We start from the raw sequence: 12945 nt of genomic DNA on the forward strand, positions 1-12945 counted from the left end.
TGGGTGGGTAGGGGGGAGATGGAGCAAGCAACCTGACGCACTGTTTATACACTGATTCTGCATATTTCTCCTTCGTAAAAGTAGGTCAAAGATCATTACACAAACTGAACAACGGCGATTTCCACACTAGCAGCATCAAGAGCTCACTTGAATGCAAGAATGTGAGTTTATTACACTTAATGGAGATGTGGAGCTAAGATGCTTTTGTTGGTGTTTATCCAATTTCCACACAATGAGCAAAAATAAGCAAAAATCAAAAGACATGACGTTCCAGTTACAATCAGGTCAAAGAGAAAAGATTTACCCACCTCCAGGGGCCGAGAGGAGCTGTAACATTAATAAAGCAGTTAGATCAAATTGTTTCAAGCCTGCAGATCTGTTGTAGGTAAGAAAATAAACACACAGGAAGTGGAGCAAGTGCTGAAAAAAATAAAAATTTATTTGCAGATGGTGGTGAGGAAATGATTCCAGAAAACAAACAAATGAATAATCTTCAGATCTTAAATCAAGGGGTCATTTCATAGTGGCTGCAGAGCCAGTGAGCCGTTAATCTCGTAAATTTACCTTCGTGTTATACCCACAAAAAAGTAATGGAGTGTAAAACTGGAAAAGCTTCAAGGGACAACGAGGAGTTTTGGAAAAGCGAAGTGTTTTCACACTACATTTATGAGCCTCCACGCGCACCGTGAAATTCTTTGACTGGCGCAAGACAGACTCATGTTTTCATTCATCAAGAATTAAAGTCAGAGGTTCAAAGACGATCAGATACCGTCGTAGTCCCGACCATAAACGGCGATTCGGCGGCGTTATTCTCATGACTCGCCGCGAAACCGAAAGTAAGGAAACGCTGGTCGGCTCGCCCAGCATTTCCGCCACCACTAATAATAACAAAATAACGATAGAGACAAAACGATATAGTTATCGAAAATAGGCCCATTAACAAGTGTGGGTAACGTAGATTCATCCACATTAATATGAGACTTTTTTATTGTTGCAGAATTTTTTGTTCTGCCGATGGAGAAACTCCTCATTGTCCCTTTAAGTCATGGATTGTTGTGTTAAAATGAAATCTGGACAACTGTAAACAAAGTATCATCTTCTGACTCTTCCTCAGGACGGGTTGAGGTCCTTCTGCACGGCTCTGAACAGCTGGACGGCCGCGTCCGTCCACGCCTCTCTCTGATGCTGGCTGCTGATGCCAGCCAGCGTCTGGGCGGCGTACACCAGGGTCAGCACCGTCCGCTCAAAGTCCTGCCAGCTCAGAGGCCGCTGGCGCCGGGCGAGCTCGGCCGTCAGGCGGCGGATGTCCGAGAGGCTCTTGGGCAGGACGTCCTCGCAGATGACCTCCAGCTTCTCCACGCTCCTCAGGGAGGCCAGCTCCTCGTCTGGGATCAGCATGGCGTGTTCATCACCTTCTATCTGCATCCCAGCCAGCAGAATCTGGGAGATAGAACCAGCAAAACATCATCTATAATCTACCAAAGAGCTATTTACTTCACCCCATGAATCATGAGACATTTCTTCACTGTCAGCAACACATATTTCTGCAAATGATTAGCAGGGGAGCACAGTGTTTTCATTTCTGTTTAACCAGCAGTTTAAAATGTGTGATTTGGATGGCTCCTCTGCACATTCCCATCATATTTAAATTGGTTTCCAGCGTAGAATCACTGTGTCATGAACTATTTGAACTCTGCTAAACTCACAGTCCCCAAACTTACCTCAAAAAGCAGCTTGACGTCATCCACCGAGCGCTGGAACGTGGGGTTGATCAGCGAGTACGTCCCACGCTTTATTCTATAGGCTGATGGATACAGAGCTGGAACACATGAGAGGAGGAAATCGGATTAGAGGATCTCCCTGCTCTCCCAGAAATTAGGCACCGCTATTATCCAACGTATGCATGATGTGGGTGGGCCAGAGGTTAAGTAAACACAGATTCATTACTGCTCAAATATTGTGGAGGTGGGAGAGGATCTGGCTCCAGCTGCGCGAAACGGTAATTGGTCTTCGACCTGCTCCTACTGTATATTTACAAGTGGCAGTGGCCGGTGCAGCCAGAGGTGAAAGATACCCAGAGATACCAGAGGAGAAGTCTAATGTGTCGGGCAAACCCAGGAGGCCCCCCTTAATCAGAGGTGTGCAGATACAGGGAGCTGGAATGAGACCCCTCGCTCCCAGCAGGAGGGAACAGTCTCTGCTTCCTCATCTCTACGATAAAACACCATGGAATCCATATTTTACCGCAGGTGATAAACCAGAGGCCATTCCTCATGGTAACACACCTCTTGAGGTGGAAACTGAATACTCAAATAATGCATTTCTGTACAATTTTAACCCTCCTGTTGTCCTTCTGGGTTAAATTGACCCAATCTGTTTCATTCCTGCATTCTTCCTTCTTTCCTTCCTTCCTCTTGATCCAATTGACCTGTTCCCTATACCTCCATCTTTCTTTCCTCCCTTCTTCCTTCCTTGAACAAATCTGTTCCCTCCCTCCATCTTTCTTTACTTCCCTTTTCCCTCCCTTCCTTCTTTGAATGAATCTGTTCCCTCCCTCCATCTTTCTTTCCTTCCTTTTTCCTTTCCTTCGTCCTTACTTCTTCCTTCCTTTTTGACCCAATCTGTTCCCTCCCTCCTTCTATCTTTCCATTCCTTCTTTCCTCCCATCTTTCCCTTTGTCCTTCCTTCGTTATTTCCCTTCGTCCTTCCTTCCTTCCCTGACCCAGGAAGACAACAGGAGGATATATATATATATATATTCTGATACTTTTACATTTGAACAGGGAAAAACATCAGCACACCCATCTCTAGCTGCTTACTGCAAACCAATCAATACAGTTAAAGATAAGCCCACAGCCTATAGAGTTTACCTTTAAAGCTGCGTTGAGGCTGTAAACACAACACTGTTACCTATCTTCACATCCAGCGCTTGTTTGGAGTCATGTTTCTTCCATTAGCTCCGTAGAGCACTTCACCAACTCCTGATTTCCTCCTGAAAACATCTGCCTGCTGCGTCTGCAAATGAGCTTAATTAAAGCAGCGCAAGCGAACCGATGTGCGGGGCCATAAAAACCAAAACAATTAGCTTAAAGACACTAAAATGCTCTGTAGATTAGAGGGGAACTGCACGCTTGGGTTTTTAATCCTCCGTGAGGTTCGTCACTACGGTACCTACAGTCATTTCAACCACTGTTAATTAAAAAAGTTTCCCGCAGCTTTAATGTATAGTAAAGTTTCACCCAATGGCTTTTTACTTAAAGGAATTTTTACACCAGATGCCTCTCAACTATAGTGTCAAAAGATGTTTTTACAATTAAACACGGGAGGCTTTCACCTCAAATATCACCAGGAGTTGAAAGGAAAGAATAAAGAGCGAGTTGTTGGGTGCAATAATCCAAGTTAAATTTCATTCTCACAAATCACCTAAAGTCTGAGTTCATAAGTTTAATGTTCTCAGTCCACCTGGTCCACATCATTTGTTCTTTTTGGACTTTAAGGGAAAATAACTGCCTTTCCATGAGATAGCCTAGATTTTGTTTATTATTCCTATTCATTCTTCAATGTTGGGCGGCTCTCATTTGAGCAATCTCCTCATCAGAGCCCTTTTACTTGTATTTGTATTCCATGAAATCTGCATCAGATCTAAAAACGCATGGCCCATTTAACACACTGAAACTCTGTATATTCAACACATAAGAACCTACAGAATTGAGACACAAAAGCATATAAAGACAAATTTTGGCATTAACTTATCTTTTGTTTCTTGGGCCTAAAATGCAAAAGTATGATAAAGGCTAAACCGGCGGGACAAAGCTGTGTCAAAAGGAATGATTTATAACCTCTAACCTGGACCTAACACCTTATTTTCATTTTCATTTTTCCATAACAGCCCTGTGTGATAGTGAGCAGATATTCTCACTGGTAATGGAAAGTCATTTGGAGGTCAAGTGAAAAAATAAATAAAGAAATGGGGGTTATACAAGGATGCAGAGAAACCTAATTCACGTTTCCCCCTATAATACCACTATTGCTGCCCAGACTGTTTAAATATGTTCACATAATGATTTCCTCTTATTGTCTGAGACTCCAAGAGCAGTTTGGTGGCACCACTTCAGGAGAGTGAAGTGAAAAGCAAATTTGATTAGAGCTGAAATGGGATTCACAGCATAATGGAGTAAGGTAAAACTTCCTCTGAGCTTCTCCAGAAATCTTTTTTTTCCACTGCTTCACTTACTCTGTTGCCATCCAGCGCTTGGCTCGGCCCATCAGCCAACACACAGATCACACACACACGTATATATACAGATCTTAATGAGGTATATAGTATAAACACTGGGCTTCATCTGAGTTTGGATCAAATCCTCTCTCTACCCTACAGCGGCATCTACACAGCGCTGCCTCGCCAATTCTGCAGTAATGATCGGCACCGTTGCCCACCGCCTCGCTGGCCAGATACATTTAGCTTTATAGCATTTGTGAGGCCAGCCAAAGCCACATGCACTGGCTGATCTCCCCATGTACCTGCCTCCTGCTTGGGTGACTGCCAGTCTCAGCTCTGGCTTCTCCTTTGCAATCCAGCCACCATTCAGAACGTAAAGAAAATCTGCAGCTCAGTGTTCCTGTGTTGCAATAATGAAGCCAACTCATTTGGTATATCTGTGTAATCCCCGGCATATTATCTCAAACCTTTCACCTCATTAACCCGGACACATCCAAAGAGGGCCAAAGAGAGGATTTCTTTTTTTGAATACAAAAGACCAGGAGGCCACGGGTCTCTCAAAGCATCAAGTGAAGAAGATCATCGCATGGGTTTGATCCAAAATTGGCCACGATGACGTACCGATGTGAGGGCGCCAACCCATCGCTCAGTGAGAGAACAGTTCGTGAGCTGGATGCTGAAAATGTCTAAAAGAATACATTCGTCAAAGTAACGTTAAACGAAATGAAATGAAAGTTATATTCTGTGGAAAATCCTCTGCAGCCAATTTTCGTCAGTGCAGACACAGGGAAGACTGTGCAATGTGAGCCAGTCAAAGATCGACCTCTTGACCTCCAAAACCGCTTTGGTTGCTTCATTTAGGGTTATTATCCCGCTGAACATTGAAACTTCAAGTGAATCTGAAGACCAAGACTATCCCTGTGCTCCTCTGCATTCACCCTGTTGCTTCCATCAGTGGTGAAACCATCAATAAATGCCAGTGTGCCGGTCCCATTGGCAGCCGAACATGCCCAGGCCTTAAGAAATATGTTTGACAGATGAAGTGGCAGCGTTGGGTCACGAGTTGTTTCTTTTTCTCCTCACTTTTCCTCTTTCCGTCATTTTGACAGATGTTAATTTTTTTCCCCCTTCATTTCGTTGGCTCAAAGACCTTTGTTCCAGAACTTCTCTGGTTTCTGTTTGTGGGTTTCTGGTCTTTCTTTTGTTGTTGGTGTTGAGGTTTACCAGCCAGTTTGCATCGTGTAGTAAATTTTCTGAGGTTCTGGTCATAAAGTCTTGTCTTTTATGTCAACAAAAAAAACATCCTTTCTTATTGACTCATCAGGCAGTTGTAAAACACCACGCAAATTCTTTTAGTCTCATCCAGATGAATAATGCTCCTGCTAGTTTCCTTGTGCCCATTCCCTTTCTCACCATGTACCCAACTGTTGATTGTGGTGAACCAGCTACCTTTGCCATTTTGAGCCTTATCATAATCCATGTTGCACCTACTCCACCTCAGTCAGCCTGAACCTATACGTCAACTCTTTTTGTGCATGAACTAACACGCCCAGCTGCCTGAGAAACATTCAGCAGCCAAGTGTCCAATTATTTCTGAACCCTTACAGTTTGAGCGCCGTGTGTTAAACGGGTTATATCTCAGTCCCTCATTTGCTTCCATACTGCTGTAAACCTACTCAAATTAAAGCAGACTTGGCACTTTACTTCAAATTGAGCTGCTGCACAGAGCCAGGAGAACAAAAAAATGAGTGCAACTGTCCAAATTCTTACAGTCTGGGCTGTATTTCTTACAGAAAGCTGAAGCAAGTGAATGTTAGCAGCCTTAATCCTCACTATACTCTGCTGGGACACTGGTGAACGGCTTCTGAGCAGCTGCATCATCATCTGGTGTGGGAACTGTAATGCAGCTGATGGCACGACCCTGGGAAAGATGAGTGAGGACAGCAGGGAGAATCATCAGAGGGACTCTTCTTCTTCTCGCCCTGCCCACGGATTGTTCGTCCTCTCCGCCGACCGAGAGCCGATGTAAGAGCATCAAAGCTAAACACCTCCAGGATGTATAACAGCTTTTAAGCCAGGCTGTTCAGCAGCCGAGTACTGGTCTCAAAGACATCACATAAACTTAAATACACAGATCACAACTTCACCTTTGCACTCTGGATATTTTAGCTTCTTTATGGTACATCATTTGTTTGTTTTCTAACACCAACTATAGCATCATTCTAGCTGGGAGAAGTTCTCTCATTTGCGTTATGTGGCTAAAACAACAAATACATGTGAATATACTGAATGTACCATTTCAGACAGAGGCTGTTGGTTTAATTACCTTCAATTTAACACTTTTACCAAGTTTTCTTTTATGTATTCAAATACACTTAAAGGGGAATTTTCGGTTTTTACAATCTGGACCTTATTTCTATAAAATACAATCATTTACTCACCCCAATAACTTTGGTGTCATTACGAATCCTTCTGATGAAATTAGATCCAGCCGAGAGCCACGTACAGTATATCCATATAATGTGAGTCTACAGGGCAGCGCAATGCAGCCTCTAAATAACACATTATCTGCTGCGAAACTCGTTTATTTTACCAATATTTTGTTATGATACGCTAGTGCTATTCCCCTCTGAGTCCGGGGTCTGTAGGTTGACCTACTAACCTCTGACCTGGATGATGTCATCTCTGAGCGCCGCCCGGCTCATTCTGATAATAATGATTCCACTTCAGCATTCCGGTCCATTTTTAGCGCAACAAGCTGGAGCTTTAGTAAGTCCGGGTTGCGGAGAGGAAGCCTGTGGAAGCTGAACTTCGTCCAGCTGGTCATTTTGTTCTGACAAGTCGGAAACACGCAGATACATACGAACCATAGTACCAGTTAGCAGTAGCAACTTTCAGGTAAACAATCCGCGCTGTGCGGCGAAATGAACGAGTTTCGCAGCAGATAATGTGTTATTTAGAGCAGTGTTTTTCAACCTTTTTTGAGCCACGGCACACTTTGTTCATTAAAAAAATCCCGCGGCACACCACTAACCAAAAATGTTAGAAAATGACACAGTGCAGCCTAATACAGTAAATATAATACAAATTTTGTCTCTTACAGTGTAGTTAGTTTGTTCTGACTCAGTAATGGTCACTGTGCAGGCTTCTGCCACTACACTCATTGACATTAAAAAAAAGTCCTATTTTATTAGCCAACTCTGCCAGACAGTCACTATTGCAGACACAGATGCTCAACAAAGCCTTTTTTTTTCTAGCTGTCAATCAACTCATGCGAGCTTGTCAACACGTGCACACTTCCACTCGTGCCTTCAGCCATATTTCACAGCAAACATGAGATGACTTAAACTTATGTTGTGCACTCCCTGTGATAGAAAGTCAGAACAAACTCTGAGTGCAACCTGCAACTCTGCCTGGTCGCACATCTCGCGCTCTGGAGCGCAGTGTGCGCAGCTGCAGCGCTTCAGATCGGTTCAGTTCTATTCTTCATGCGAGAGCGCCGTCAAGCTGGGTAGACCAGGTCGTACCAGACAGGAAGTCTGGCACAGAAAAGGCGAGAGAATCCGGTCAATTTTCAAAATAATATAATTAAATGATGATTAATAAGTTGTTGCGCGTCCGTCTATACATAGGCTATTTGACCGTTGCGTATGCACACGAGACACATGTTTACGTGTGTGTGTGTGTGTGGAAAACCGAGTGAATACGAATAAGGACGGTGCCCCTAAAATAAAAAGGAGGGGCTCTCAGCCGGCTCCCCCGTCACTCACCTGCAGCTGCACAGACGAGCAGAGGAGCGCTCTGCTGTTCTGGCGTGGATGAGACGCAGCACAGCGGGAGCAGCGCGCGTGTGTTATTAAAATAAAAAACAAACAAAATGAGACTGGCCGGTCGGCTCAGTGGAGTGCTGAATCTCACTCATTAACGGTTATAACCGCCTATGAGCGTCGGTTATCGGTCTGAAAAAAAAAAATCAAAATGTGCATCGCTAGTTTGGATCAATTAAGTAAATTTGGTAATTTTCCATGGCACACCTGGCGAAAGCTCACGGCACACTAGTGTGCCGCGGCACAGTGGTTGAAAATCACTGATTTAGAGGCTGGATTCTGCTGCCCCGTGTACTTGCATTATATGGATATACGCGGCTCTCGGCTGGATCTAATTTCGTCGGAAGGACTTGTAATGACACCAAAGTTATCTGGGTGAGTAAATTATTGTATTTTATGCTAGAAATAAGGTCGACATTGTAAAAAAAAACTGGAAATTACCCTTTAATATTCGGACTGTATCTCAGTATGGCAACATACAGTGCACCAGAAATGGACGCAATTTTGACTATGTAGCTGAAGAAGAGGAACTCATGAAACTGGCAACTGTAGATGGAGGACACGTTATTGGGGCCTAATTTCCATGTTGCACAACATCAAAGTCCATTTAAAAAAAGGAAATAGCATTTGGACAACAATCACCCACCTAAGTTATGATCATTATAACGGGTAAGTGCACAATGGAAATGTTTGATTTGGGACGACACTACCCTGTTGAGTATTTGATTTGAGACAACACTGGTCTGAAATTAAGCATCCACGTTTGTTTGGTTTTTAGTCGCCTGCATATTTCTTTAGTCACATCTGATCTATCAGATTTCATTAGTCCTTTAACACTTGGGTGCTGACCTAACCTCTTTTTACAAGTTGGACAGTGGTAGTAATAGCAATGCTCTTGAAATATAAGCAACAGACAAACATTAGCATTAACTTAAACCTTCATCCAATGGCTGCAACATATTCCCATAAGCAGACAGAGTAGAAAAGATTTGTTACGTTGAGTATTTCAAATTAAACTTTTAACACGTTAATGGAAGGAGACAATTAATTTCTACATTTCATCTGATTGATCTTTCTCTCTTTTTTCGGGGGTTTAATATTTGATGTAGAGATTCTTCTTCTTCGCAGCTTCCTCGCTCTCCCCGCTGCTCGCTCAAAGCCTGTTCATCCGTCTTGTTTCCCCTCCCTCCTCCCATGCTCCAAACAATCAGCACAGGCTTCCCCCCAGTGTCATTATGCACAGGCAGGGAACTTGTAATCTCCCGCTAACTGCTTGCAAGGAGATGAGGGAACAACAAAGATCCATTAATTAGGCGGGGTAAATGGTACTCCTGGCTAAAAGGATGTCTTGATGAGAAAGAGAGAGAGACAGAGAAAGAGAGAGGGAGGAAGAGAGAGGGGAAAACAAACAAAAAACAAAATGGACGCATGGATCCCTCTGGCGTATGGCGAAAGGGGGCGAAAAGGACACGAGAGAGAATAAAATCTTTTCCCTGATAGCTCAACTGATGCTTAGCTTTTCACTGTGCCTACAAACGATTCTTTAAATCAAAAACAAATTACAATATTCTCACAATTCAGAAAATCTACCATATACCATATAAACACAGGCTCCACCATCAATACTCCCACTCTGAAACCCAATCTATGAGCCACTAAGCTGTAATAAAAGGTGCTTAGTATTGCCAAGGGAGGACGAGTTAGGGTTGGACACTGTGGATATTGGACTACTGGAGACACTAGAGATGCTGGAGAAAGGTCACATTGACTGTTTGCAATTTTTATGGGTTCACAGTCGCCCTCCAGGGAGAATATCTCACAGTGACAAAAGAGGGATCCTCGAACTTCACCCATTACCAACAATTGACTTGTTTTTATTTTTTGCACCCTTGCAAATTACCTCGATAAAAAAGTTTTCAAGGCTCTCTGGCAGTGGTGTCATATATACGTGGTATGAAACTGCAGCATTCGCCAGAGGATATGTAATGATGTAGTTTCGCAAAAGATTTTGGACTGAAACAGGTGTTTTTTTTTTTGAGGGGGGGATTGTGTCGGAGATCGGTCAGTAAATTCAACACTTGTGTCACAGTATCGCGCCCAGAGAAACATTTGATTGGTTATGTCACATGAGTAATTGCCTATCAATACAGACAAGCTCAGGTTCACTTAGAGTCCTTTAAACTAAAAAGTTTTCTTTTATTCTTTCAAACAAAGGCATAAAATACTAAAATATTGTTCCAGGTTGCTGGAGGACTATTATTGCTGGCAGATAGGTTTTTTTTAATATTTGTTTTGGACATTTCTTGCTTTTAATATTTGTTTTGGACATTTCTTGCTTTTAATATTTGTTTTGGACATTTCTTGCTTTTATTCTACAGCGCAGTGTGGAGCAGGAGAGAAATGCAGGGGCAGAGAGAAAGGGAATGACATGCAGTAAAACGTCCAGCTGGCCAGGAATCAAACCGGAGACTTGCTGCTCAGAAAATGGTATTGTATTATTCTGATTGGGAAAGTTTCTGAAGCAGTTTGAGAAACACTGTTGCTATACGACAGACAAAAAAAAATCCAACATTATATTTTCATATTCGCATACTTTTGTAACACTTTCTTTTCCATTTTTGTCACAGTAATAATACAGACAGTCTGCTCACTTCCACTGCTGCCTCATTGGTATTCATGTTGTAGCTTTGGCACCGTGTTGACCCAACTGGCCCGCCGTACTAATAGGACTGACTAATATTTTTTATATTAACACCAGGTCAAACAATTACATGTAACACAAGACGGATCAGCTGTGGTGACGAGCCCTCAGATAATTAGTACTTAACTCTGCAGCTCCCATCAGCTCCATGATGTTTTCTAGCACCCTACAGCTTCTTGTTTTGGTTGTATTAACTGTTCTCTCATCAATACCAGTGTCTAGCTAGCTGCAGAAGACAGATCAATAATAACCGACCATACTATACATACCTATATTAACCCACCATACACAACCTCTTCACACCAATACAGCAGATAGCGACTATAGCTGCTACACAGTGGAGCATTTAGCAGCTAAATGAGACGAGATGTTTCCTAGTGCTGGTAAAGTAAAGTCTGGACTTGTGGTGCCAGAACCACATAAGGATCTTAATGTTACTAATGAATACTTATGTTCCACTTATAGCTGGTTCAACTGCTCCAATGTGGCTAAGAAAAAAACAAACCAAACCAACAAAAGAACCAAAGAAACCCACAAAAACCCTCAACTTTGAATAGGACATACCAATAGGGCACTTAACATGGAAACAATAGTCAAATTAACAGAAATATTTGACACTTTGATTTCCAACTGTGCCTTAGTGTTTCTAAAAATCCTTTCTAAGGCCCTGCTCCTGTCACAGGTTTAAGCATCATATGACTTCTCCCCCAAACCAAAAAAGAAACAACAGTGAAGCTATGCACGTGTTCAGAAAGGAATTTCCTCAGCTGGTGCATCCAGTATCAACAGGCGGCTTTTCACTGGAAAATGATCTGTTGATGCCTTTCATGTCGCAATGTTCCCAATATCTCTGGAAGATAAACACATTCTTCCACGGCAGCAGCACAGACGCGCCCCGAGATTAAACCGTCACGATTGTTTACTTTCCATTTTCTAATTGGGTTGTGTATTATTTTAAAATGACATTTGCGAAAATAAGAGAGATATTTTTAAGTACAAGAATGATGTTGACAGTGTTGGCCTGTGGAAAGATAAAGTTAAGTAGAGCAGATGTGGTTCAGGTCCACCTACCTCTCCTGTGGTGGTGCTGAGTGGCTGCCAGGTGGACGGACAGGTAAACAACGGTGAGTAAAGCCGACCACTGTGTCATGTTGACCATCCTCACACACACACACACACACACACAAACACACAACAGGTTCACTCACACACACGGCCGACACACACTCCCCTTCCCGTCAAGCTCCGTCTCTGTTGCGGACACAGTCATGAGTCGAACATCGCGGAGGTGGGTGAGAACTGTCGGGCTGTGGAGTGTCGGCATCTCACTCATGCAATAGTTTCAACATGCAGGATCATTCCTTCATTCACTGTGTTCATCTTCCTGCTCCCCTCCTCTCTCCCTCCCTCACTCCATCCTCTCTCCTTTGCTTTCTTTTCCTTTTTTTCACCCCACTCTCTGTGTGTGTGTGTGTTCTCGTCTCAGGCCAAGCCGTCTGGTGCTCTCATCTGGAAATCATCAGGATTTGGGGAGGGCCTGCCCTCTTGGCTGGTCTCTCCTCGCAGCTACTGCCTGACTGCTCCACTGGCTGACTGTTTCAGTGAATCTCCAACTGACTGGATAACTAGAGCTCTGAACAACCGACCGACTGACTGACTGACTGACTGGCTTGACTGGATGTGCATAATGGCCAGAACCATGAGCCAGAACCAAAACCAGTGCTGGCACAACAGCAGAACAGTCTCTTCTGGTGGCTTGATGAGGCGTCTTTATCGGCTTAAAGGATAATTCTGGTTTTCTTTGTACTCGTTGGGTTTATTTTGGTGCCGTTTACCATAATTTGCATCGCATAAATGCTGCTTGTCAGATGCTAAGATTTGAGAATGCAGCAATATTGGTACAAAAGAGTCGAACCGGCGCCAAGAAACGAGCCGACCGACAGGTTGTAAACAAACAAACCAACAGTTTAGCCAGATTATCTGCATCTTCACTTTGAGGGAAACTAAAGCTGCCAATAATCCTTCACTATACAAGGAAATCGATGTGTACACACAGCTATGTTAAACACTGTTGGACCTGCCAGTCCTACTATAAACTGTCACTTCCTGAATATTTTTCCAGAGAATTTGGCTGAATTTCAGTGATCTAGGTAGAGTTTATATCCAACAGTAAAAGATATTTGATCTACATTTTATAG

At 43.1% G+C, this 12945-nt stretch overlaps 1 protein-coding gene across 1 annotated transcript; it reads right to left on the reverse strand.

The window, feature by feature from the left end:
* Window positions 1-1023: 1023 nt before the first annotated feature.
* On the reverse strand, window positions 1024-12077 carry fam180a (family with sequence similarity 180 member A). The gene is made up of 3 exons (XM_085769468.1): window positions 11819-12077; window positions 1722-1819; window positions 1024-1440 (listed from the first exon to the last, which is right to left on the reverse strand). Exons 1-3 carry the CDS (start codon window positions 11904-11906, stop codon window positions 1111-1113), a joined length of 516 nt encoding a protein of 171 aa, XP_085625594.1. The 5' UTR covers window positions 11907-12077; the 3' UTR covers window positions 1024-1110.
* Window positions 12078-12945: the final 868 nt, after the last annotated feature.

Source organism: Trachurus japonicus, chromosome 23 (genome assembly GCF_045865225.1).
Source record: "Trachurus japonicus isolate A0001 chromosome 23, Traja_1.0".
In the NCBI taxonomy this organism is placed as follows: Eukaryota; Metazoa; Chordata; class Actinopteri; order Carangiformes; family Carangidae; genus Trachurus; species Trachurus japonicus.